General features: G+C 42.6%; 1 protein-coding gene across 1 annotated transcript in view; it reads left to right on the top strand.

The window, feature by feature from the left end:
- The first annotated feature begins 974 nt into the window (after nucleotides 1–974).
- The window catches only part of IFT43 (intraflagellar transport 43), a 53,945-nt gene continuing 27,695 nt past the window's right edge, over nucleotides 975–27,224 (top strand). Inside the window, exons 1-5 of the mRNA XM_079972894.1 lie at nucleotides 975–1,131; nucleotides 1,744–1,830; nucleotides 13,058–13,128; nucleotides 26,563–26,598; nucleotides 26,988–27,034. Coding sequence (XP_079829020.1) covers nucleotides 1,090–1,131; nucleotides 1,744–1,830; nucleotides 13,058–13,128; nucleotides 26,563–26,598; nucleotides 26,988–27,034 — 283 coding nt within the window. The 5' untranslated portion in view covers nucleotides 975–1,089. The remainder of the gene's footprint in view (nucleotides 1,132–1,743; nucleotides 1,831–13,057; nucleotides 13,129–26,562; nucleotides 26,599–26,987; nucleotides 27,035–27,224) is intronic.

Raw genomic sequence — 27,224 nt, 5'->3', positions numbered from 1 at the left:
GGCTCAAATGATAAGTGCTGGCTAGCCCTTGAAAGCTATACTTTGTGCTCAGGAAGCCTGGTCTCTCCAGAAGTCCCTTTTATGGCACATTCATGATGACTGGTGCTCACGATGCTATCAGGGTGGTCATACACAATCCTTTTTTCGACAGTTTGCGTCTGCCTTCTGTGAAGTTTTTTTGGGGTGGTCGGTCACAGCGCTTCGTTTCCTGCTGATTCCTATTTCACGACGTCTGAAATCCTGTAACTTTTTATACCACAAGTGCTCGGGTTTGTTATTATTCAGTCTTTTTTCTGCCCCAGCCCCGCCTGACAGCGATGATGTGACAAGAGTTTGTTGTTGTTGTTTAGTCGTTTAGTCGTGTCCGACTCTTCGTGACCTCATGGACCAGAGCACGCCAGGCACTCCTGTCTTCCACTGCCTCCCGCAGTGACAAGAGTTACGGAAGCCTTTAAGAACAAAGTAAAGCAATGTCCATCCACCCCGAACGCCCCTTTTTCTTGTGTCCATAACCATGTTGGCGGAATACATAATACACTTGTACGTGTGTGTCTAGTTTCTCATTTTCTAGGGAGAGGCGCTCGGTACTGGCTTTCAGGCTCTCCTGTCTTCGTCGTATTCGCAGTAGCTCTCAGGGCAAAGCCCTGAACCATTCTTGAGGATTGTTAACCCGAGAGCGATCAATTGCACGCAGGGACTTTCAGGCATCCGGGCTTGCCAGGCGCTTCCGACGTTAACAAGCGGGCAAAATATTGCGGCTCCAGGAGGCGCTTAGCTTGTTGTTTCGGGGTGGCTGGGGAAAGTTGCTGCCGGGTGAGAGAGCCGGGGAGATGGAAATAAAGGGCCCTTCCTCGCGCGCTGTTGGACTACAACTCCCACCATCCTTAGCCAGTTTAGCCAAAGGCCAGGGATGACGGGAGTTGTAGTCCCAACAACGTCCAGGGACCCTATAAGGTTGAACAGCACAGGGACTGTGGACGGACTACAAAAAAGGCTGCGGTCGCTTTAAGGGAAATCAGCGGTTGCTAAGGACGCGCGCGGGGGAGGGGGCGGGGCTTTCTCCCGGAAGTGAGCGGTTCGGTCTGAAAGATGGACGACGACTTGGAGCTGGACGAGGAAGTCTGCAAGGGGGTAAGAAGAAGAAGAGCGGGAGGGCGCGCGGCCCGAGTTGCCATGGCGACGGAGAGGCCTACTCGCTGTCCTAACGCCCGGCGCTCCACGCGCTGTCTTTTGCCCTGTCCCCCGATCTCCCGGAGGAAGGGACCGCCGGCCGAGGGCTTTGGTTGCCCGAGGCAACAGCCCTCCTGGTGGCCCCTTCCCTGTTTTAGAGCGGGGGGCGGGGAGGTATCCGCCGTGGCTCTCCAGGTGTTGATGGGCTGCAACCCCCAGAGTCGCTGGCCGTTGGTGGGAGCTGGAATCCAACAACTACCTCCTTCACTCCTATTGGCTTTCTTTTAGGAGCCGCCATATATCAGGCATAGGCAAACTCGGCCCTCCAGATGTCTTGGGACTACAACTCCCTTGATCCCTAGCTAAAAGGAACCATGGTCAGGAATGATGGGAATTGTAGTCCCAAAACATCTGGAGGACCGAGCCTATGCCTGCCATATATGAACTTCCCTAGAGACTAGCTGTGTAACCTGCTAGCCTTAGCTTGATCATCCTGGCTGTACATCTGCCTCCTTGACCACACATGTTGTGACTGAAGCTCCCCTTTTGAATCATTCTTTGTCCTCCACATAGGTAGTAGCAAAGATGGGCCGACGAGCTCACCAGGATTACACTCCAGAGGAAAACCATCTTAGCCTGACCAGCTCTCCAGCTTTGCAGGTAGGTGTAACTGGATGGGTCAACACCGATTGTAACCTGGACTTAGTTTCACATCAGACATGCTGAAAGACTTCATCTAGGGTAGAAGACTAGGCGCCAGGTTATTATAACCAGGATCTTAACCGTAAGTCAAACTTGCATAAGAGTAAGAACACAGGAAGAGCCCATAATAAGAGATCAGACCAAAAACCAATCTAGCCCAGCCTCCTGTTTTCTTCAGTGGCCAACGAGATGTCTATGGGAAGCGTACTGAACAGCAATGATTATTTCTCCTTTTCTGCTTCCATTTTAGTAGATGAGTAGAACAGTGACTTGGGGGGGGGGGACTTTTGTAGGTAACATCCATTCAGCCGAAGTTTTCATTAAGGCAGGGATGGGGAACTTGCTACCCTCCAGATATTGAAATTCAGTGCCCATCATCCCTTAACATTGGCCTTTCTGGCTGGGGCTAATGGGAATTGGAGTCCCACAACATCTGGAGGGCCACAAGTTACCCAACCCTGATTTAAGGAGTTCTCTTGCACTGAAAAAGTAAGGATTAGTGTTCTCAATTGCTCTAACAGACATTTCTTTTCCATAGTTTTACTGTGTATTCATGGCTAAATACGGAATTATGGCACCCTATCTGAGAAGCAGAGGAGCTGAAATCTTTGGGATGTGCTAGGACCTCCTTGGAAAGTAGAAGAAAAATCAAAATCTGGCTTCTGACTGGTCTGTTTATTTGACAGCCAAACACTCCACCAGGAGCCCTTTATAGGAAAACCAGCTAACAACATTACTGGGTAACTGACTCATAGCGAATAGCCATACCTCTGCTTCAGATTAGACTTTGTAGTTGGTGACATTCTGGCCCCCAGTCTACTGCAGAACCTGGTCTGTTTTCTCTGTCTATATGTTCTCTGGTGGCTGTATCTCTCTTAACTAGTGCCTATATCTGAAGCATTGGTTGCCTTATGAAGTTGGGCAGTTAACCTAAGCAAAGGATCATAGGATCATATCTGGTTTTGAGGAACAAAATTTAGTTGATGGGCTGGAAGAATGTGAATATGAGTAGTAGTAGTAGTAATAATAATAATAATAATAATAATAATAATAATAATAATAATAATAATAAATTATTTATACCCTGTCTGGCTGAGTTTCCGCAGCCACTCTGGGCAGCTCCCAATTAAGTGTTAAAAATAATACAGCATTAAATATTAAAAACTTCCTGAAACAGGCCTGCCTTCATATGTCTTTTAAAAATAGGATAGCTGCTTATTTCCTTGACATCTGATGGGAGGGTGTTCCACAGGGCGGGCGCCACTACCGAGAAGGCCCTCTGTCTGGTTCCCTGTAACCTCACTTCTTGCAATGAGGGAATCGCCAGTTAGGAGCTAGGAGATCTGGAGAGGTTTTCAGGCTGTGAACACAAATAATTTCAAGTTTAAAATATTGTTCATTGCATCTAAATAAGGAATCCATGCAAATCAGTGCACCTATGTGAATTAATAAGACTTAACCTGAATCAACCTATACCTCTTGAAACAATCCTGTTTCATCATGCCAGGTGTTTGCTCTGTACTTCATTTCCAATCTATCTAACAGTTCCCCAAGACTTGAAAATTGACCTTACAAGCAAATGCTTTACCTTACCAGCATCGATCAGGCTGATTTGTATAGATGCTTTTTGAGTATTATCTTATAAGCACCAGTTGTTCTTTGTTTGTATTGGAAAATTATGAAAGCATTGAAACTATTTTCATTCAAAAGGTGTCATTTGAAAACCCATGTCGTCTAGGCAATATTTATGTAGTTTAAGCTATCAAAAGTTGCTCATCAGTATAGCATTAAAATTCTAAGCTTTTCCCAAATTCCCTCAGCAGCCAACCCAAAAGCTGCACAGGTGCACTGTTATATCAGAGCAGCTAAGCCAGTGGCAGCCAAAAGGACTGTAAGGTGATACCTTGGTCTGCCAAGCCCATTAGAGACGATTGCTTACTTACTTCCAGACAGTAAACCATGGTTTATTGTGACAGGAATAAACCACAACAATCTTTCTCTGGCATGACTTCAAGGAAGAGGTCAGAAGGTTTTGATTCTGGTTTTGATTAACTGCAGTTTAGTGTTACATCTGAAAGCTGACCTATGGTTTAGCTCAGGGTTCAGCAACCGTTTTCAGCCATGAGCCGGTCCACCATCCCTCCAGACCATGTGGTGCGCCAGACTATATTTTTTGGGGGGGGGGGAAAGGAACGAATTCCTATGTCCCACAAACAACCCAGAGATGCATCTTAAATAAAAGCACACATTCTACTCATGTAAAAACACGCTGATTCCTGGACCGTCCGTGGGCCGGATTGAGAAGGCTATTGGGCTGCATCCGGCCCACAGGCCTTAGGCTGCCTACCCCTGGTTTAGCCCAGTTGTACATAATTTCACACATATGTTATAGGGATGTGGGCAGCGCTGTGGTCTAAATCACTGAGCCTCTTGGGCTTGCTGATTGGAAGGTTGGCGATTCAAATCCGCACGATGGGGTGAGCTCCTGTTGCTCTGTTCCAGCTTCTGCTAACCTAGCACTTCGAAAACATACCAGTGCAAGTAGATAAATAGGTATTGCTGCAGTGGGAAGGTAAATGGCATTTCCATGCACTCTGGCTTCCATCACAGTGTTCTGTTGCACCAGAAGCGGTTTAGTCATGCTGGCCACATGACCTGAAAAGCTGTCTGTGGACAAACACCAGCTCCTTGACCTGAAAGCGAGATGAGCACCGCACCCCATAGTCACCTTTGACTGAACTTAACCATCCAGGGGTCCTTTGCCTTTTTTATTTTTTACATGTGTTATATGTTACATTTTAGATGCAGACTTTAGAATCTTAGGATATACCTACGAACGTTATGTGTGAAATAGTCCTACTGTGCTATTCTGCCAAAGTTTTGCTTTTTGTGATGTATCATAGTGATGTAATGTTATTATTTGTACCTCAGACTTCCCATCATGGGAACTGTCCACTCCCTGCAGTGCTACAGTTTGGTGCAAACTTGCTACACACTATGATTGTGGACAACAAGCCACAATTGAGGAGCAGCGTGTTATGCAGTTGTGGTACATAAGACCCACACGTCAAGTCACATTATACATATATGGCAATCTACACTTGCTATGATATGACATTGCTGTTCTCTATCCAGACTATTGTAGTTCACACATGCAATGTGCTTAGCTCCTTGGGAATGACTTCACTGCTATATATCCTTTCATATCTACTCACTGGTTCTTGGACTGAAATATACTAATGTATCCTATTCATAGTTGACCTTTGGCTGGTGGGAGAGATGTACCTTCCATCAGAAGAGGATCAGGTGAGCTTTGCCTGTTCCACTCAGGTTTGTGTAATGGATCAGTGTGTCTCCTCCTGAAACTACCCAGTGGCCTGCAAATGTGTTGGGCTTCCAGCTGTTCCCTAGGAATATGGCCAAATTCTCCAACAGGAATCTGAAAAATGTAGTTGAACTCATGTTCCCTAATTAGGCCGGCTTATTTCGAATGAGCTCTGGCCTCATTCAGCCTGGAGCTCCCCAAGGCCTTCTCGTCAGCCCCTGGCACCCTGAATAGCTGCCTAGTTATTTTCAGCCTGCTGGGGTTATCTCCTTATCCTCAATAACATTTTTCATCATCCTCACCAAAATAACTCTCTTAAGCATCTTTTATTTCCCAGCCCTTTTCATTTTAGTTTTCGCTGTTAGTTTGCTTGAAGATTGCTGAGTGTTGAGCACAAAGCCATGGGAAAGACTTATATTAAAATTCTATTTCCACACATTTATTTCATTCTTTGAATAGTTTCCAACTTGAGCCCACTGAAGGAAGAAGGAGGGAACCATTGGCTGCACACTGTTATACCACACATCTCTTGCCTCCTAGGACACTGTGGCTATATGGGTCTACATATGCCCCCTGAGGGAGAGGCCTGGGATCATTGGATCCTGGCAGCATGATGTGTGGGAAAGATAAAATTGCAGCTTGCTGTCAGGAGTCGTGTAGTCAAATTAGCCTATGAGAAGGATATTCAAAGGATTTTAAATTGAACTCCACTGAGGTGTTTCAAGTTGCAAGAGACTCCAGATTTGTTTTCAGTGAACAAATGTGTTTCATGTACAAACATGGTTGAAAAGGCCTCCATCACACAGAGTGATCAGCAAAAGAGGTATATTCAGATTCCTATATAGTAATGGCTTCCACTGAAAAAAATTGACACGATTGGAAGATATAATAATTGACCCCATTTGGTTTCAGTGAGAGAATTTGTGGATGATACAAAATTGTTCAGTGTTATATAAAAGACACTGGACCTCTTCAAACTGAGTGAATGGGTGTAAACAAGTGTAAACTGATGCTTGTCGGGGCAAAAATATTAATCTCATATATATGTTCATGGGGTCTGAACTAGCAGTTATTGATCAGAAACAATATCTTGCTCTCATAGTGGATAGCTTGATGAAAGTTGGCAAAGGAATTGAAAATAAAACTGCTGACATCATAATGCTGCTATACAAATATATGCTGTAAGTGCATCTGGAATACTGTGTACAGTTCTCACCTCAAAAAGAATATGGTAGAGCTGGAAAACATTTGGAAGAGGGCAATCAAATGATAAAGTGGTAGGAGCAGCTCCCCTATGAGGAAAATTTGCAATGTTTGGTACTTTTTAATTTTGAGAAAGGCAAGTAAGAATTGGCATGGTAGGCATTTATAAAGTTATACATGGCATGGAGAAAGTGGATAGAGAAAAGTTTTTTTCTCTCTCTGTCATAATACTAGAACTCAGGGCTGAATGTTGGAAGATTCCTGAAAGATAATGAAGTAATTCTGCACACAGTGTGTAGTTAAACTATGGAACTTGCTCCCTCAGGAAGCAGGGATAGCCACCATCTTGAATAGCTTTCAAAGAGGGTTAGCGAAATTCATGGAGGATAAATCTGTTAATGGCTGCTGGCCATGCTGGAGGCTATGATCTGCCTCCACAGTTAGAGGCAGTAGGAGAGAGTGCTTTAGTACTTGGATTCTACTTACAGGCATTTGGTTGGCCACAGAGAGAACAGGATATTGGACTAGATAGGCCATTGGCCTAATCCAACAGGCTTTTCTTATATTTTTAAGTTCTTATATTCCAGTCTTGCAGTCTCTTCCATATATTGACCTTGCCTCTCCTGACTTTTTGTGTGTCTGTTGACATCTCTAGTTCATTTGGCTTCAAATCTCTGCCATTCCTAGAAAAAGCTACCTTTGATCCCACTTCTCCTTCCACCTATTGCTCTGTGTCTCTCTCTCCTTTACACATTTTTCAAGCATGTAATTTATAACTCTTTGTGACTTATCCTCCCAGGTCTCTGCTTGATCTAATTTTTTGCTTGTTTCACTCTTTTGAAACTACTCCCACCAAATTACCTTAGACAAAGATCTAAGGGCTGTTTATTGACCTGCCTGGTGCCTTCAACCCTCCTTATACCATTTTATTCAAATGGCTTTCCATTTTACAGTTTCAAAGTTCTGTACACTCCTCATTCCTCCACCTCTCTCACCACTCCATTATTATTTTCAGATCCTGGTCAAGTTTATTTAAAAGTAAATCCTACTGAATTCCATGGGAGTTATTTCCAATGTAAGTGTTCCATAAGACTGCAACTTTTGTTTCCCAGATTAAACCCGTCAGAATATTCTTACTACACTTGGAAAGCTTGCACTTGAGTGCATAATGCATAATTCTAGATTCCTAAAAATGTATTAAAACCCAGCATACAAAATTAGTGTGAAGACAAAAGAATCATTTTCAATGATCCCCTTAATGGCTTGGATCCAAAGAGCTTCTTAGGGCCATGCAAGGGGTTTCTGCTACCTAGTGGAATTCACTTTCTTAAAATATGACAAACTCCTTTTTAAACTTTCTTCATGGTTATGTGTAATGGTTTTAGGGGTTGCTCATGCGTAAGCAGGTGCCTATCTCCCTGGCTGGGTGCAAACACCTGGCTGGGCGGCCAAAGTGAACCTCTTCTGTCCGGACAACCACTCACCCGTGGCTGACTCAATCGCTGGCAGAATCCGTGAGTGGGCGTTTCTTAAACTTCTTCCAGCAAACAAGCTCTTTGACGCCTAGTCTCCGCCTACCCTTTCTGCGCGAAAGCCTTCTGCGCAGGGAGGGCGTGGGCAACGGAGGACCCCTACTCTCCCCGCTGGTTCCAGGCAAGGAGTCATGGGACCGCCTCGCCACTTCCCTCGCCTGCCCCCCTTCTCCACTGGTGCTACGCTGATTCTCTTCCCCAGAAGATGGGCTGCTCCTCCCGATCCCTGGACGCTCTCTGGAATCCCTCTGGCTTTTGCGCTCCCCCTCCAGTACTGATGGCAGTTCCCTGACACTATGTGACATGGGGAGACAGCTATTCAGTCTAAAATTGGTTTTAATTTGAATTCTGTACACTGCATAGATATATTTTTATGAGTTTGCCATATAGAAATGAAATATTATTAGTTCTACTACTACTACTAATAATAATAGTTACAAATTCCCCCCTTTCTTTTCTCTGCATGCATGTATAGAAGACACATGCACACTGTCATTCATGCTCCTGACTTCTCTTGTCCCCTTTCTGCTGATGGCTACTACATCTACCTTTCTACTCATGGGAACTCATTTCCTGCTGGCCTCTGATGGGAATTGGTGGGCACCCTAAAACTAATGGCCTGAACTGTTTGACTGCATTGCATTCCCTTTGTCTTTTCTTTTTGTCACTGAAACCGTCTCACAATATGACTAATATACAGGGGAATCCCCACTTACGCAGGGCTCTGTCCCCAGCTGCTGTGCATGTCACCGGGACTCATGTGAGTGGGGATTCCCCTGTTCTGCCCCTGCCCCACCCCATTCCACCCCCCTTTTCAGCACTGAAAACAGCACACATGTCACCAGGAGCGCACATGCTGATTGCACACAAGTGGGGAGACATCTGTAGTGGGGAACCACTGGCCCTCTGGATGTTGCTGAACTACAACTTCCATAATCTCTGGCCATTGGCCATGTTTGCTGGAGCTGATGAGAGTTGTTCCCCAATCCTCAAGGAACACTTGGGAGGCAGTTTTCATGGTGGCTGTGTGAGAAATAAGATAGAATCTGGTGTGTGTGCTGCTGGAGGATTGCCTTAACTATTGGGCTTTGGAAAGGGTTGCACTTATAGCCGTCTGAGCTTCCTATTTCCATTTTAGAAAGGATTGTTAGTACTCTTTTCAGTGAGATGGAGCAGCAGGATAGCCGTGTTGCCCGAGGATGGCTTGTACTGTGACGTACATGTGTGCAATTTACTTATGGGCAGTGGACAAAGAATATTATTAGAAACCTCCATGTAAAAGGGTTTTTGTGTGTGTGTTTTTTTACAATAAATAGGTTACAGTGCTTGCATATAAAACAAATGAATGTGATTCCATGAGAAGGTCCTGTGTATATTTTGGTGGTATATTTTGGTAGGGTGACAAACTATGTGTAGGCTCTTTTGTGTATGTGTGCATGTACATCCATATGTGGTATGTTTTCCTGAAACATCCCAGTTTGAAATGCTCCTTTTTTGGCACTACAGCCTCTTGGTTTTGGCATCTTAAGAATCTGGAGGAATCATTTAAAGATCAGAAAACTCCATTCACTGCAGCCCCTGAAGGCTTCACATTTTGTGACACAGTCATTCCAGTCGACTGAGCTCTGTCGCTTGCGGATGAGCCCATATAAGGAAGTTGTTTCCTGCGTTCCAAGTTATCCGTTTGTCCCTCTGCCCTTCCGCGCCCCCTTTGCTGAAGAAAGCTGGTATTTGAAACTGCAGCTCTCGGCTCATTCCTTCTCCCTGTTTATTTTTGGAGAGTTACTATTTCTGCTCCTCTTAGGGAGCTATGTTGGGTCGTGCCCCCTTCTTCCAGCAGGCAACGGACCCCAATGACATGTATTGTCTATTTCCCACAGTCACAAACATTACATCACGAAACAATTTCCCCCCGCACCTGTAGAAGATGCTGAGCCTTTCCACCAGAGTGAAGGTCGCAATGGCTTTTGAGAGACCCTCAGGATCTATTCTATTCTCTTGCTACTTTCTGGAGGGATCTAGAAAGTTCTCTCTCCCCACCCCCACTTTAGCAATGAAAAAGCTGAGGTGACCTGAAGACTTTACACCTCTGCAAATGTTGTTAGAGTTCCTGATAGTCAGCTCAAACATGTATTAACAACATGTGGTAATTCTTTCAGGAGTGCACCACTGTAGACTACAGCTGGGGGACCTGCTGGATTTGATCAATGGTCCATGTTGTTCAGCATCCTGATTCTAGGAATGGCTAGCCAGATGGAAAGTACAGTCATACCTCATGTTAAGGACACTTAAGGTTACGTCTTTTCAGGTTGCATCCTGTGGCGACCCGGAAGTACTGGAAAGGGTTACTTCCGGGTTTCGCTGCTTGCGCATGCGCACAAGCGCTAAATCGTGCTTCACGCATGCACACAAGGTTGCACTCTTTTCAGGTTGTGAACGGGCCTCTGGAATGGATCCCGTTCGCAACCAGAGATACCACTGTAAACCAGTAGGCCATGAACCTAGCAGTCCATCCCCTAGGATAGCTCAGTTGGTAGGACATGAACAGGGCTTTTTTATATAGAAAAAGAGGTGCCGGAACCAAAGTTTTTTTAGGGGAAGGACATTGTAACGCTGCAGAGGTGCTGGAATGCACAAAAGAGGAAAAAAGCCCCAAGTATAAGACTCTTAATCTCAGGGTTTGAGCCCCACATTGGGCAAAAGATTCATTCATTGCAGAAGGTTGGACTAGATTACCCTCATAGTCCCTTCCAGCTGTATAATTCTGATTCTTTTATCATATGTTTTGAAGTGGGAAAATGCTGAGGTGGTAGAATGGATTGTATCTGTTTAGATTGCACAAGGGCAATCATAATTTTGAATGCTCCCCAACATTATTTTTTTTTAAAAAAACTTCGAATAGAAAATGAGAACAGTCTGGCTAGAACATGTGCTAGTTTTCTTATCGTGGGGGAATGTGGAAGAACCTTCAAAACTGGAATCCTCCATCTCTGGTGGAGAGAGAGAGAGAGAAAGAAAATAAAAAAATTCCTTCCAGTAGCACCTTAAAGACCAACTAAGTTAGTTCTTGGTATGAGCTTTCGTGTGCATGCCCACTTCTTCAGATACACTGAAACAGAAGTCACCAGACCCTTCTATATAGTGAGAAGGTGGGGAGGGGTATTACTCAGAAGGGTGGTGGGAATGGGTGATTGGCAGATAGCTGTGATGAGCCTGTTGACGACTCTTAACGACTGCAATAGGTCTTACAGGAAAAAGCAAGGGGTGAGAAGGTGAAAAATGGCTTTGTCATGTATAATGAGATAAGAATCCAATGTCTTTGTTCAGACCAGGTCTCTCCATGGTTTTAAGTTTGGTGATAAGTTGCAATTCAGCAGCTTCTCTTTCCAGTCTATTTCTGAAATTCCTTTGTAATAGAACAGCTACTTTGAGATCTTGTATAGAATGTCCTGGGAGATTGAAGTGTTCTCCTACTGGTTTCTCTGTCTTGTGATTCCTGATGTCAGATTTATGTCCGTTTATTCTTTGGCGTAAGGTTTGGCCTGTTTGTCCAATATAGAGAACTGAAGGACACTGTTGGCATTTGATGGCATACACAATGTTAGACGATGAGCAATTAAATCGTCCCGAGATGGTATGTGTGATGTTGTTGGGGCCAGTAATGGTGTTGTCCGGGTGTATGTGGCAGCAAAGTTGGCATCTGGGTTTATTGCAGGCTCTGGTGCCAGTGTCCGTGTTAAGTCTGGTTGTGGTATTATTGTGGGTTAGGAGTTGTTTAAGATTGGGTGGCTGTCTGTAGGCAATGAAAGGTCTTCCTCCCAGAGCTTGAGAAAGAGAACTGTCATTGTCCAGGAGAGGTTGTAGATCTCTGATGATGCGTTGTACTGTTTTAATTTGGGAGCTGTATGTGATGACGAGAGGTGTTCTGTTATTTTCTTTTTTGGGTCTGTCTTGCAGCAAGTTCTCTCTGGGTATCAGTCTGGCTCTGTTGATCTGTTGTCTAACTTCATCTGCTGGGTATTTTAGTTCTAAAAAGGTTTGCTGTAGATCTCTTAGGTGAGAGTCTCTGTCTGTAGAATTGGAACAGATGCGGCTGTAACGTAGTGCCTGGCTATATACAATGGACTGTTTGGTATGTTTGGGATGGTAGCTAGAGGCATGTAGATATGTTTGTCGGTCAGTTGGTTTACGGTATAAGGTGGTGTCTATGCGCCCATCCTGTATTTTTATAGTAGTGTCCAAAAAATGTATTTCTTGCATAGATTGATTCATTGTTAGGTTGATTGTGGGGTGAAAATCATTGAATTTCTGGTGGAAGGTGTCCAGGGTCTGTTGACCATGTGTCCAGATGATAAAAATATCGTCAATGTATCGCAGGTACAAGAGAGGTTTGAGTGGGTAGGAGTTTAGGAAACGTTGTTCTAAATCCGCCATGAAGATGTTGGCATACTGTGGGGCTATGCGGGTGCCCATTGCTGTGCCGCTGATCTTTCACACGAAAGCTCATACCAAGAACTAACTTAGTTGGTCTTTAAGGTGCTACTGGAAGGAATTTTTTTATTTTGTTTTGACTATGGCAGACCAACACGGCTACCTATCTGTAGAGAGAGAAAGGTTTGCCTTAGGTCACCTGGTGAGATTTACACCAGGGATGGATTGGTTTCTTAGTCACTGCCCTACAAGTAGAACAATTTCTCAATGAGGAAGAGACTAGGATATTATGCAAGTCCTCAAGAGAGTTAACTGTATATACGGGTTTTCTGTGATATGCCATATCAGAATTTGGAATGAGAAATTTGTTTTGTAAACATTGGTGTAAATGTGTCTGCTGTGGATTTGGCTAGGGTTGTCTCATTCTTCAAAGCCTAATCCCAAGGGAAATCCCACTTCCACAAATTAAAGCTGTTATGTTTGCCTTCATTGTATAAATGTTTGCATTATTTGCTTAAATTACTATTATTATTTTGAGTTTGTTTGAGGTTGATTTTGTTATGATTGTAAAGCCATCCTGGAGGTTCTATTTGTACGACAGAAGGGCAGGATGCAAATTATTATTATATAATAAAATAATAACCTAGGTTTTCTTTCCTGTTTCTCCCTCATATTGCTTGCTGCCTACTGTAAGCATTCACCAGCTAAACCAGAAAAAATGCGGCAAAAAGTATGGTATGGCTCAGTTGGCGTCAGCGCTTCCAAGTGAGTGCAGTTTTGTTTAATTCAACAATGATTCAAAGCGTGCTGTTGCGGTGCAGTTTCCTAGAATAGCAGCTATCTTCCTGGTTGTTGCTCCTTAGGTCTTTACACCCTGCTAGATGCATTTCCTTAGGCTGTTAAATTTCATTTCCTCTGACATCAGTGACTGCAGAGGAGATTCCTTCCAGTAGCACCTTAAAGACCAACTAAGTCAGTTCTTGGTATGAGCTTTCGTGTGCATGCACACTTCTTCAGATACACATGAAAGCTCATACCAAGAACTGACTTAGTTGGTCTTTAAGGTGCTACTGGAAGGAATTTTTTTTTGTTTTGACTATGGCAGACCAACACGGCTACCTATCTGTAACTGCAGAGGAGATGCCCTTCATACTTGCCCCAGCCCGTTTTTCTGCTGGTTAGTGCAACAAAGCTGGCAGAGATGAATTCATGAGCATCTTCAGCAGCTTTGGCATACCAAAAGGAATAAAATAACAAATTTTTGTTAATTTTATTATTTATTTTATCACTCTTCCTTTTCAAAGACTGCCCAAACTTAATGCTTAAGTTTGAGTATGCTAATGCTAATTTTATTTCTTACTAGATGAATAGTTGGTTAGTTTTCTGTTAAAAAAACCCCCTCCACATACCAAGTTTTAAAGAAACTATGAAGTGCATATAACTCAGGTTATATGCTCCCCCCCCACGATTAACACCAATATTTGTTTTGTTTTGTTTAATCTTGTGCCCTGCTGTGCTATATTTATTGTAATGATTTGTATGTTTTAAACAATATATATAATTGTTTTTTTAATTGTGGTTTTTTCTACGTTTTTAGCTATTCCTGTTTCTATGTATAGTATGACTGCCTTGAGTCCCATCAGGGTGAAAGGCAGGGTATAAATAAACATATAATACTAATATCCTGAAACTCAGAGTGAGAGCAAAAAAAAGGTTACATAGGTGTGTTAATACGTTTTGCCTGTAGCCCCATTCACTCAGAGAGTGCAAGAAAGGTGGGTGAGGAGGACTGAAACTAGTGATTAGGGCAAATTCTTGCACAGAACAAGAGGAGCAATTCAAAGCATGTATGAACAGCAAAGCGAACAAGAAATTGTGCTCTAGTTGCCCTCTATGTAGTTCACCCACTCTTCTCAAAATACAGTTAGCTGAAGTCCTAATATATATTATTTCTGCGGCAAAGACAATCTCCAACCAGCAGAGGGCACTCCAATTCTGTTCTGAAAGCTGATGGACACAGAGGCGCTTCATGACATCATTACCTTTTGATAAACAGACTTACAGTAAATGGCCCGTTATGTTAGCTCATGCATTATATTTATAAGACACAAGGGGAAAAGAGCATGTGCTTGCTGAAGAGATCATCAGGCGCCTGACAAAGAGTACTCATGTTAAGAAATTTCAATGGAATGAAGGGAGGACGGCGGTGAGAGAATCACCACGACATCTTTCTAAAAACACAGTAGTTTCTAGAGATCTCCTTTATGGAGTCTGTAGTATCTCTTCCTTTCTCTGATCTTGTTTAAAACAAAACAAAACAAAACAAAACAAAACAAAAAACCCCAACCAATATTAAGCATAAATTCCTGATTTCTTTTTGTTTCCATACATGAAACATATTATGTTGTCTTTGTCTTAAAGTAAAAATATATTGGTGGGAGCTATCAATACAACCGCTTACTTGCTGTAGTCTTAATTATGTCCCTCCTAGGAGAGATAGTGGCTAGGTCTCTATATTGCTGTATTATAGCTGGGGAATTGGGACCAGAGGAGTACAAGAGCATCATGAGGGGCATTTCATGAAGTCCCTGCCTGCACCCGTCAGTCTTCTCAAAGCACCCTAAACAGCTGAGCCTAAATAAAGGACATATTTTACTTCATTGTGGTTGAACACTTAAAATAATATGCAAACTACTGTTTCTAAGCAGAGCTAATGTAGAGTAGTGCCTAAGAGTCTGAGCTGCAGTTGGAAAATCTGCAGTAAGTTGAAATATTGCCTCTTATCATAAACTCACCCAGATAAGCCACTTCCCATCAACAAAATTGGGATACTAATATTTACCAACTTACATATGTGTAATAATGATTACAGTAACATAATGTATGCGAAGCACTTTGAATAAAGTGCTATTATTGTTGTTATTGCTGTTGCAATTCAATTTTTATACAAAAACACACTGATGCAGAATTCTAAACGATTCGTCCAGACAAGCAGTATTGGAAAGAGTGAAAAGGAATTTCACAGGGATATAATATGATATATTTTCCAGCCCCATCAGCACAGAAAGCACAGTGAACAAGAAAGGAGGAGGGTGGGATTGACAACTAGCATGAATAATTAGATTGACAACACAATCCTGTGCTTGTCTACTGACACATGCAAGTATATATAGGATAGAAGCCTAATTACCTCATTTGGGGGCCTGAAACTTGCCTGTACTAAATTGAGGTCTAAAGATGTTGTTGTTATCCTGCTTTCTTTCCTCAAAATAGGCTCCAAATGGCTGACTGTGATATAATCACAATATAAATTGATAAAAACAATACAGTAAATAAAACTCACCATTAAAATGTGCAGAACTTGAAAATTGTAGTGCCGTACCTAGCAACTAAAGGACACGGGTGGCGCTGTGGGTTAAACCACAGAGCCTAGGACTTGCCAATCAGAAGGTCAGCAGTTCGAATCCCTGCGACGGGGTGAGCTCCCGTTGCTCGGTCCCTGCTCCTGCCAACCTAGCAGTTCGAAAGCACGTCAAAGTGCAAGTAGATCAATAGGTACCGCTCCAGTGGGAAGGTAAACGGCTTTTCCGTGTGCTGCTCTGGTTCGCCAGAAACGGCTTAGTCATGCTGGCCACATGACCCGGAAGCTGTACGCCGGCTCCCTCGGCCAGTAAAGCGAGATGAGCACCACAACCCCAGAGCCGGCCACGACTGGACCTAATGGTCAGGGGTCCCTTTACCTTTACCTAGCAACTAGAACAGAGCAAAACAATTAAAGAGGAATCAGCTAAAAGCACAGGAAAATAACTTCTCTGTAATGGGTGCCTGAATGCATAGAACAGGGGCATCAAACCTTGGGGAGAAATTTGATGTGTTTTGATTTACATTCAAGATCTAAGGTGGGGTGCGCGGCGGGGGTGAGGCTAGAAAGAAATGTTTCTATAAGGGATGAATGTTTTTCTTTCCTGAATAATGTAGGCAAGATGATTACGTAGTTAAAAACATAAGAGCCTGGTGGATCAGGCCAACGGCTGATTTAGTCCAACATCTTCATCTTACAGATGCCTATAGGACACCCACAAGCAAGACTGGAGCACAAGAACAGTTTCATCTCCTGTGGTTTCCAAAAATTGGTATTCAGAAGCATACTGCCTGCAACTGTGGAGGCAGAACACAGCCTGCTTTGTGGCTAGTAGCCATTGACAAACTTATCCTCCGTTCATATGTCAAAGCCTCTCTTAAAGCCATTCTGGATTAGTGGCCATCACTGCCGCCATAGTTGAATTCATGAAAAAGCGCTTTCTTTTGTCTGTCCTGAATCTTTCAGCATTCAGCTTTTCTGGATGTCCACGAGTTCTAGTGGAGAGGGAGAGTTTTTTCTCTCTAGCCACTTTCTCCATGCCATGTATAGTTCTTTGAAATTATTTCATGTTACCTCTTGCTCACCTTTTCTCTAAATGGAAAAAGTCCCAAATGCTGCGGCCTTTCCTCATAGGGGAGCTGCCCCACTCCCTTGCTCATCTGGCTTGCTCTTTTCTGAACATTTTCCAGCCGTACGATATCTTTTTGGGGGTGCAATTTTCCATATGAAAACTTCCAGATTGTACCTCAAGAGCATCTGTAATTCAGAAGTGTTTTGAGAGTTCACTCTGCAGATGGTTAGAGGGAGGTGAAGTTTCTTTGGAAAGCTCTGAAGTAAAAGAGACATCTATCAGGGGCAGCTTTGGGTTCTGAGCTAGCAGTAAGCGGTTGAGGCTGACAAGGTTGAGGCTGGGAAGTCTACAAGCATTTAAGCACCTGAGGCTTAGCACCTCAGAACTAGAAACCAAACTGGCGATTGAATCCTTAATTTGAGGACTCTAGAGATGTGAAAATCTGCTAATCACAGATGGAAATTAATTTGATTTTAATAGGATATTTCCCATTGATGATCTAATTTTTATAGTTTCCCATCCCACGTCTTCAGAACAAGTTGGGCTCTGAATTCAAATTATTAATAATGCCATCATATTTTCTTTGTACATAGTGACTCTAAGAATTGATAAAATCTCAAGAGTAACTCCTCTCATGCTAGCAAAAATCGGGGTTGCAAATTGGATGTTTATTTTTGGCCACCCCAGTAAATATTCAATAGAGGGGGTTATGCAGAGATATATCGCCATATACTTTATTTATTTTAAAAATGTACTGCTTAATATAATAATGTGGTTGACATAAAAATAAAAAACCAATATGGCAAATTTCAATACATTTTCTTAAAATTAGACAAAATGAGATAAAAAATAAAATGTAACTGTATTATCACAAATCAAATTGAACCATTGAGACATTAAAATTTAAGAGAATTATGCTGTTCATGGCTAGCATCCTGTAGGAGCCACTTCCACTATTACAATGGCATTCCCCCCCCCCCCCCAGGCTACTGACACCTACATACTTCCCGGTTCATAGAGAGGTTTCTCCATTCAACATTTTAAATGGGAGGGCGCCAATAAATGTCCCCTTTGGATGTTTGAACCAGCCCATAGTCTAAGAAGGGGGCTTGCTGGTGGCACTGCCATGGCTCCTGAATCTTAACTACCTTTAGATGAAAGCCTTTCCCTAGACGCTTCCACCTGTTGATGTCCTTGCTCAGGGACCGGGAGAGGCGGGGGGCACAGGAAGCAGAGTGAGCGAGCAGAACTTGGAAGGAAGGAAAGGAAGTCTGATTAAGTTTTGTCTCGAAGTGTCTGATTTTGGGTTTGTCCCTGCATTGATCTGCAAGGGAATGAGGCAAGTAATGGCCCCTTGGGGACCTTCAGGACTTTCTTCTCAATGTCAGCCGTCATTTTCAATCACCCTCTCCCTCCCAGCCATTAATTTTGGCCCGGGATCATGGGGACTTGTCCATCTATCACACCTAATTGACACTAAATGATCTGTCAGTTTATTGATGAACGGCAGGAGTGGAATTGTCACAATATATTTTACTTTCTAACAACTCCTCCTGACAATTTTACCTTGTCCATCTCACTCTCCTCACATAAATCTCCATTGGCCTCTCGTTCCTTCTCTTGGGCTGTTCTGGTGCCAGCCGCCTCCATGCCATCAGCACGCATCAAGGGCATCAAGATGGCGGGAGAGCTACACCGTGTGGGTTTGGATTTTTTTTCTTCTTTTTATAGAGTGGATGTTCCAGGAATGCTAACTGGCTCCTGTCCTCTTCTCCTTCAGTGTCATTGCTGGGGTGGTTCTCTCCTTGCCTTTTCACAGCCAATTCTTATGTCGAGACCCAGCAAAAAAGCAAAGGCAAAGGGGGAGGCAGAAGACTTACCTTAAGGATCTGCTACCTGTACAAAGGTGGCTGTAGGGTCAATTTAGTGTTCTGTTCTCTGGGTTTATTTGTTCTGTTAATCCTAGGGGTGTGTGGGTAATCATAATTGGTTGTTGCTTTTCTACTTTTTATCCAGAAAAGCTGGAAGAGCAGGGTTTTTACAAAAAGGTGGTAGGGTTTTGTTACTCTGCTTTTTTCTTATAAGACCTGATCATTTTGAGACATTGTTTTCTAAGTAGAGTAAGTAAAGCTGGAAAAGGTGCCGAAAATGGCAACCAACATGATAAAGTGTATGGAGTATGACAGAAGGTTACTTTGGGGGCTCTTTAGCTTTGGAAAAAGATGAAAAAGAGAGGACATGATTGAGGTGTATAAAACAATGCATGGTTCAGAAAAAAGATAAAGAGAGGTTTCCCTTCCCTCTCTCAATGATCCAATGATGCTGAATGGTGGAAGATTCTGGGTGGACAAGGTATTCCCAGCCTTTGGGGCCTGGAGACACATTAACACCAAAAAAGAGGCATTTCAGAGAAGAAAAATGGGCAATGCTCAGAACCACCTCCAAAAACCCCAAAGAAAACACAGGCAAAAAAAGCAAACAACCCACCATGCCAAAGTCAGAAAAACTCTCAGTTAGAAAAATAAAATAAAATTGGTAAGGGCACAGGGCCTTTGCAGGTGACTAAGGACATTATGGTGCCCAAAGGCACCACATTTGGGACAAATGGAAATGCTTCATGCAGTAAACTGTAATGCTGTTAATTCTTTACAAGATGCAGTGATGATAGCCAAATTATGTGGCTTTAAAATAAGTTAATGGCGATAAGGCTACCAATGGCTGTTTGTTATTTCCAGTATAAGAGGCAGGATACCTCTGAATACCAGTTGCTGGAGAGCATGAGCGAGAGAGTGCTGAAGGGGAGGGCTTTGGCACATAGGGCTTGCTTGTGGGTTTCCCAGAACATCGGGTTGGCCATTGGGAGAACAAGATGCTTGACTACATAAGTCTTTGGTCTGATCTATCAGGGATGTTACATTAGTAGGTGAGTGGTATAATTTTTTATGAGCTTTAACACAGCATCTGATGTATAGCTTAATACTGAGAGAGCTGGGATCTGAATTATATCAAGTAAAAGTGTTAATGTTGGAGGCTGCTGTGCCACTAATTATCATTTTGTTTATAATGTCAATATCTTTTTCTTTCATCATAAATCTCCTTTGTGAAAAAGAATAAAGTTGCAAACGTCAGAAAGTTGGCTGCTTTGCACTTCGTTGAATTTTGCTGCTGTCACTGCCCTCTGACAAAGGACCCTGGAAGTGATATATATACTAGCACAACCATTCCCGGGATCAGAGATTTTGCTGGGTGGAATATGGCTGAAGTGCACACCATGCTGGTGCTAATAAGGACGGAGCTGAAATTTCCCCCAGATTTTCACAAATACCATTGGCAATTCTAGCGCGGGGAAATTATTTCATCTTGCTCTCACTTGATCTCACTCTCATTGATATCCTGTAGTCAAATCTATTGGCTATGTAGCATAGCGACAAGATCCTGCTTGCTATATAATCTTGATTGGCTAGGGTCACCACTGTGGTTAATCCAGGAAACACGTTTCCAGCATTCAATTGTGTTAGTGATGCAGTCACATAATCAAATCCACTTCCTCCTGCTCATTATGTGATCCCAGGGTGGGGGTTGAGAGAGCAGAAGCAGGCATAGAAAACAATAGTCCTCAATATGATGATGATGACGACGATTTTTTAATATATGTGTTGCCTTTCAAGACAAAATAAAGCTTTCACCAAAACTATAACATACACTATATTAATAACACAATATAAAACCAAAACATTACGGCATTAGAGCATTAAAACAACAAGTTAAAACAATACAGCACCACATATGAAGAAGCAGTTTTGAAATAATAAATATTTTCAGAGTCTGTGTAAAATCCAGTAAAGTAGGATTTTTTAAAAAAGTGAATATTCACACATTCGAAGTATCTTATAGGGAAAAGACTATTCCACTCAAACTGCTGTTTTACCTCCAAAATCAACATTGGAGAAAATTCATGGTAACCCTACTAAAACATACACGTTATAGACAACTCCATGTCATTTAGGCAAGTTGCAGCTGGGTCTTCAGCACTGCACTAAAATCACTTTTCTCCCCTAACTGGAGTAGTCTGTACAAAAAAGGAGAATAGTTCACTTTACATTGATCACAGATTTATAGTTTTTAGCAGCTATGTCTTGGAGCTAAAAACTATAACCCAGGTACAAGCAGTAGTAGCTGCTGCTCTTAGCCAATGGAAATTCTGTCCTGATTCTGAAGTTTGAGTCTCTGGCAGATTCGGTCCACAAGACTATATCATAAGGACTGAAAACTTGGCCTTGCAAAGTGCTGCATTCCTGTTTATGCAAGAAGTAAAATTCTGTCCTTTCTCCGTCCCTTGAGCCAGTGGCAATCTGCGAAAGCTCCCCGTGTTTTCAGCAGCTTTGTTTGGAAGCGGAGAGATTTTGAATGCTACGAGCCTAACAAATTGCTCTGTTTTCCCTTTGATGAATCCGCTCTTCAAGAATAAAATGTCTGTGAACATCAGTACTTTCCTTTCCCTTCTGTTCTTCTAGCAAGAGGGCGTCTTCAAGGGGCTTTCGTTTTGCGGGTCATTCATAAAAGAGAAATGGCATAGGCAGGCTAGGAAGTATGTTCACTGCCTTGCTGAAACATCCCCTTCAGCTGTGATGACAGAGCTTCTGCATCTGGACCTACAGCATCTTTGATATTCCAGTCCTTGGCTCCCTGCAGAGCTCTGTCGATCCCCATCCCTCACAACTAGCACTACTGGGTCGCTCTGCCTGTGTATGTCACTCTCCAGAAGTGAAAAAACTAGGCACTGTACTTCCTGTGTGTCTACATTGGCCTTCTGTTTTTGGAGTTTTCAAAGTAACATGACTCTTTGAGTACAACACTGCTTGTCGCAGGGTTCAGGACAGTCAACTGTGGTTTCCAGAATTATTGCTGAAAGTAATTTTTTTGGAGATCAAGATCATTTCTTGAATGCAGAGGCATAATGGCTCAGCTGCTCATGAAGTTGAACAGAAGACAGACAGATATAATTATTGTGGGGAGTCTTTTAACTGAACGGGCAGTTCAACACTGGGCGGGGATGATTGAATGAAAGTCCAGAAAACATGAGATCTCTTTGTCTTTTTCTGCCTGGGGGCGGGGGGGGGGACGAACTGCATGTTACACCATATGTATAGCCACAGTCTTTCTTTTTTTTTCACGTGGGGGGAGCAAAGCTGTGAGGAATTTAAAGCAGAGAAGTGCTGGTCAGGGAATTAAATGGAAATGCTGTTGTAAGTTTAGTCAGAAGGGGGCAAACTTTGCAAAGAAATATGCACAAACTCCAATGCAGTTGCAGCCTTGGCAGTCTCTGTTCTACTAAGTTCTGCCCCATCAATACTTACTGTACTCCTCTATGGATAAATTGAGCATTAAGGGTTAACCAAAGTGGACTGGGGGATGTGACAGAGTCAGACGATAGTATGGCCTCCCAGTCTAAAGAATACAGGTCTGGTAGGAAAGAGGAAGGCAGAATTGACTGCTGTGCAAACACTCAACTCTTTCCATTTTCCTAATGCACCTTTTGCTTTTACCAAACCTCAGAGCTATTCATGTGTTGCTCACCTGAGTTATAATCTCATGGGTCATTCACCTTGTTTTGCCTCTCTCTCTGAAGCAAATATGCTGCCTGATTGTGTCTTGTTTTACCCAGACTTTGTTTTTTGACCACATCCAGTCAAGGGTGACAGGATGAACTTACTTCTGCAAAGAAAACAAGGTTCCAGCATGATATTGTTTACCTTCTTTTTTTAGAGAGAACTGTTAGTGTCAGCAGGTATTTTCTCAGAAGTGTATATTCTGAACATAATACTTGCAAGTAGTAATGGCTGGTAAAGGAGTAGGTTTCAGGAAGATGAAGGTGATTTCCTTCAGTGTGTTCAGATTTCTCTGCCTAATCATAGATTTCTCTGCCTAATCATTCTGTTTCATATATTGCCCTGTGATGTGGCATGGGAAATTTCCCTGCATTTTATTTTTCTGTGGAAAAAAATCCATTTCATAAATTCATTTGTAACAAAGAATGGATTGCAAGATTAACTGTTTCAAAGTTTTTACCTTTTTTTTTACCAAATACAAGTAAAACATTCTAAAATTAGATCACTCTTCGGGGGCATCAGAAAATTCCCCAATGCAAACTGAAAAGTTTTTGATGCAAACTACTTATGCAACTTACAAATGTGTAATTCGGAATTTTCTGGAAAACTTGTCTCATTGATGGTCTCCAATCACTCTTCAACTACTCGCTCCCATATCCAATATATTATCAGAGCAGCTTATGTTATTTCCCTGTTCTTTACCAGCTTCACCACTCATATGCAATTTATTCATTTTATGTTGCATGCCTGTACAATAGGCTGACCTCCTGGTGCTCAGCTGTATGTACTATACTGTACCACCGCAAGGAAGAATAACTAGGGCCGGCGTTGAGCTACGGATATTACAAAACATCAAGGGCATTTGCCCACATTTGTCCCACTTATGTCCCCTGTTAAAACAGGTTAACGGTGTCTAATTAACCACTGAACATTGTCATCGTGCATGAATATAACATCCTTGCTCTTCTTGGAACCTGGCTATTTTATCTCCATTAAATCTCCACAGTATTCCATTAAATAGGAGAGAAACATTTTAGCAGAGATGATGTCTACATTAGTGCTGCCTTTCACCCTTCAGCACTTAACCTCTGAGGCACTGGCACTTATGGAGGAGAATTGCCTCCTCGCCCAAAATCTGGCGTGTAGCTTAGGGGGAAAGAGAAGAGGGGAAGCATCAGTGGTGTACATGAATGTGTTTAGAGAAGCTATTCCTATTTGAAAAGTATATCATTTGACAGGCTTGACAGAACCAGGTGTTGTATTCATCGATGTTGCTTCCCTCCCCTACCCCAAAGCCTCAGGTTAGGTTATCCCTGTTCCTGATTGTTTACCTCCTGAGATAGGTTAGGCTGAGAGATCCTTTTCAAAAGCTGGGCTTTATTTCTGAAAAGACCTTTGAACTGGGGTTCCCTGTGTTCAAACCTGACATTCTACCATCAGCATTCTGCCGGCTGGTTCTCTTGTGTGTTCACACATAAACTAACTCATGACACTGTAAACTGTTCGTTTTGATTTTTCATTTATTTATTGACAGGGTTTGTGTTCTGCCCTTCATCATAAACAATCTCAGGCCAGATTACAAAGTTCAGAACATTATAACATTCTAATACACGCTAATTTAGACCTATAGATGGAAATTTAGAAATAATCACTATAATTTAAACTGAAGTAAAATAATCTCACCGTACTAGAAAAGACTGTGGCCAGGTGGACTCTGTGCCTGCTCACTCTTCTCTCTAGGTTCTAGTTGAGGGACAACTTCAAGGCCCCTCATGATCTTCCTTCTTATGGTCCTTCATCTTTAAACTAGACTTGGACTAGAAAGCCCATCAGAGGATGCCTTTGAACAGATGACTGTCCTTTGACAGCCCTCCAAACCAAGAACTGTTTCCCGTAAAGCAGAACACATGGCCACCCTAGTTAGAAGCTCTGCGGTGTAAGAAAATGAATCCTGTGCCATACTATCTCACATTAACAAGAAATAGTGGCAGTTGCGGCCACATTTGATAACACTTGCCACTTAGAGACAGTGCCTGATTCTATAAAAGCTAAGGAGACAGATATTTCCAAGCCCTTTAAAGTACTGCCTCTTGATTTTTTGGTGGCAGTCCTTCCTTGCGGGCAGAACATGTAAAGGAAAGCCCTGTTTTGTTCTTGGTCATGCTGTGCCCCCACTCTAGGAAATGAGAAAAGAGTATTTCCCAGTACACAGAGTTAAAAAACTTCATCCTGTGAAATAGTCAAAGCAATCAGTAAGTGATGGAGTATCTGCTAAAAAGAAACCTGGCATTTAATTAACTTTTCAAAGTGCTGGTTCAGCAACCTCCATGTTTTACATTTTGAATATTGAACAAGCATCCCTAATCGGATCTGAATTAGTTCTGGGCTTGCTGGGGTGGAGAACGAGCGAAAGAGCAGCCTGCCATCTCCCCCGCCCCTTGTCGCCCTGCCTTCTCCTTCCAACTTCACATTATTACGATGATGAACTCTGGGTAATTCAGCCAGATTTTGCCTGAACCACAAGGCGTCTGGTCCAGCCTTCTCCAGGGCCATGTAAGGCAGCTAGGTTAAATAGCAAATTCTTTGTTTATGAACTAGGGACAGCCGGGAGAGCCTCCTCTCCCAAGTGTTTGTACCTGTCACTAGTCTGGCATAATCTTCCTATAAGGATTGCAGATTCTATGCTTTTAAATTTGCTGTTGCTTTGGGCTAGTGTTCAGGGGCATTTTATGGGCAACAGAGAACCCTGTTTTGCCGCAATTTTGTTATGACACTCCTTGTACAATGGTTAATTCCTTTTTGTTCAGCAGCCCATCATTTGATTTGAGTTTTAACCCACTCACTCCATCTATTTATGTTTTCAATATCTAAATTTTAGAATACTGTATCTCAGAACATGCTCAATGACTGCCTTCCATTACTTAGCACTCCCCCCACCCATATAAAGGACATTGCTTTTTTAAAAAGAGCAGCTTTCTGATGTTACAGGAGAACAGCAACGTCGAGATGTGAAGCGTGACTTGTACAACCTCGCTACATCCCTTTAGTGCAAAGTGCAACACATAAACTTGTGTATCTCTTCCATGCAGTGAAATGCATGCATTTTCCCTGCTGGGGAAATGTGCAAGTTTGCATTTGACACAAGTGTGAAAGAAGGCTGCATGAGTCATTTGTGCATCTGCTGTTTCTTAAGAACTTAAGAAGAGTTCTGCTGGATCACACTAAAGGCCCATCTAGTCCAGCATTGTGTTTTCACAGTGGCCAACCAAATAGCTATGGGAAGCCCACAAGCAAGATTTGAATAAAAGAGCACTCTCCCCTCTGGTAGTTTCCACAAACTGGTATTCACAACTATGCTGCCTCTGACAGTGGAGATAGAAGACAGTCATCGCGGCTAGTAGTTACTGATCACCTTATGCTCCATGAGTTTGTTTAATCCTCTTTTAAAGTCATCCAATTTGGTAGCCACCACTGCTGTTGCTGCTGCTTCATCACTGCTGCTGCTGCTGTTGGGCCTTAGAAGTGGAGGAAGTTCCACACGTTCCCCCTTGCTTTTTAAAACTTGCTGCACAGAGGGCACTACTTTAGTTGACAGGCTTCCGTTTACGTTTTATGAGCAAACTGAGTTATAGCTAGATGCCCTCATCAACTAAAATACCAACTATCCGACTTCTAGAAAACATCTGAAGGCAGCCCTGTTTAGGGAAGTTTTTAATGTTTGAAGTTTTTGTTCTGTTGAAAGCCACTCAGGGTGGCTGGGGAAACCCAGCCAGACGGGCAGGTAATAATAATAATAATAATAATAATAATAATAATAATAAAAAATTTATTTATACCCCGCCCATCTGGCTGGGCCTCCCCAGCCACTCTGGGCGGCTTCCATAGAAAGCAAAAATACAATAAAATATCACACGTTAACAACTTCCCTGAACAGGGCTGAAATAACAGGGCTGAACAGGTAGAAATAATAAATTATTAGTATTATGATGATGACGATCATCATCATAATCATTATCATCTTTTACCAGGATTACATTGAAATAAACTTTTCCTTAGGAGAGATTTCAAAAGAGTTGCTGAAAGTCCATTTCTCTACTGCTGCTTCCTTGCAAATATTCCTATACTCCTTTCAGCAATGGCCTTTTCTTGTCTTTCAGGTCAAAAAAGAGACCCACAGAACAAGAAGTGGAAGAGTAAGTTTCTTGCTTCACCATCCACCACATTTCTGCATCAACAGAATCAGCCAAATGTGACATCTTTGTATTTTATTTTCTGTCTGTGGCAGTAGAACAGATACCAAGATTGCCTCCCTCATCATTCACAGGGGGCTGCATCCAATTCTGCCCCGCCACTTTCAGAAAACTCTTTTTTTCTCTAGTTAACACTTTTGCGATGGAACACTTTTGCGAGGGAATTTTCATGATTTCCCCCTTCTCTTCCATTCCCTCAAATCACCTTGCCCTATTCTGTTTTTCTTCGGAGGAAGTTGTGCACAGAAGACAGTGGAGTGAAATAGGACTTCAGGAGATACCGTTTTATAGTTATGCCTCTAAGATTGTCTTCTGTCTCTGGTTTCTTCTAGCCATCGCCTGAGACAGCAGAGTTTAGAGGCAGAGGATGAAGAAGAAGGTAAGAGCCTGCATTCCTAACTGAATTTTTAAAATAGGATTTTAGGAGATCAGCAGAAAAATTAGGTTTGCACAAATGAAGTGGATTAAAGGGCCTTGTTACCCTTAGAATCACAGAATCATTGAATTGGAAGGGACCCCGAGGGTCATCTAGTCCAACCCCCTGCAGTGCAGGAATCTTAACTTTCTTG

Source organism: Podarcis cretensis, assembly GCF_951804945.1.
Source record: "Podarcis cretensis genome assembly, chromosome: 1".
NCBI classification, from domain to species: domain Eukaryota; kingdom Metazoa; phylum Chordata; class Lepidosauria; order Squamata; family Lacertidae; genus Podarcis; species Podarcis cretensis.
The sequence above is the reverse complement of the archived record's forward strand: the minus strand, read 5'-3'. Positions and strand labels throughout refer to the sequence as shown.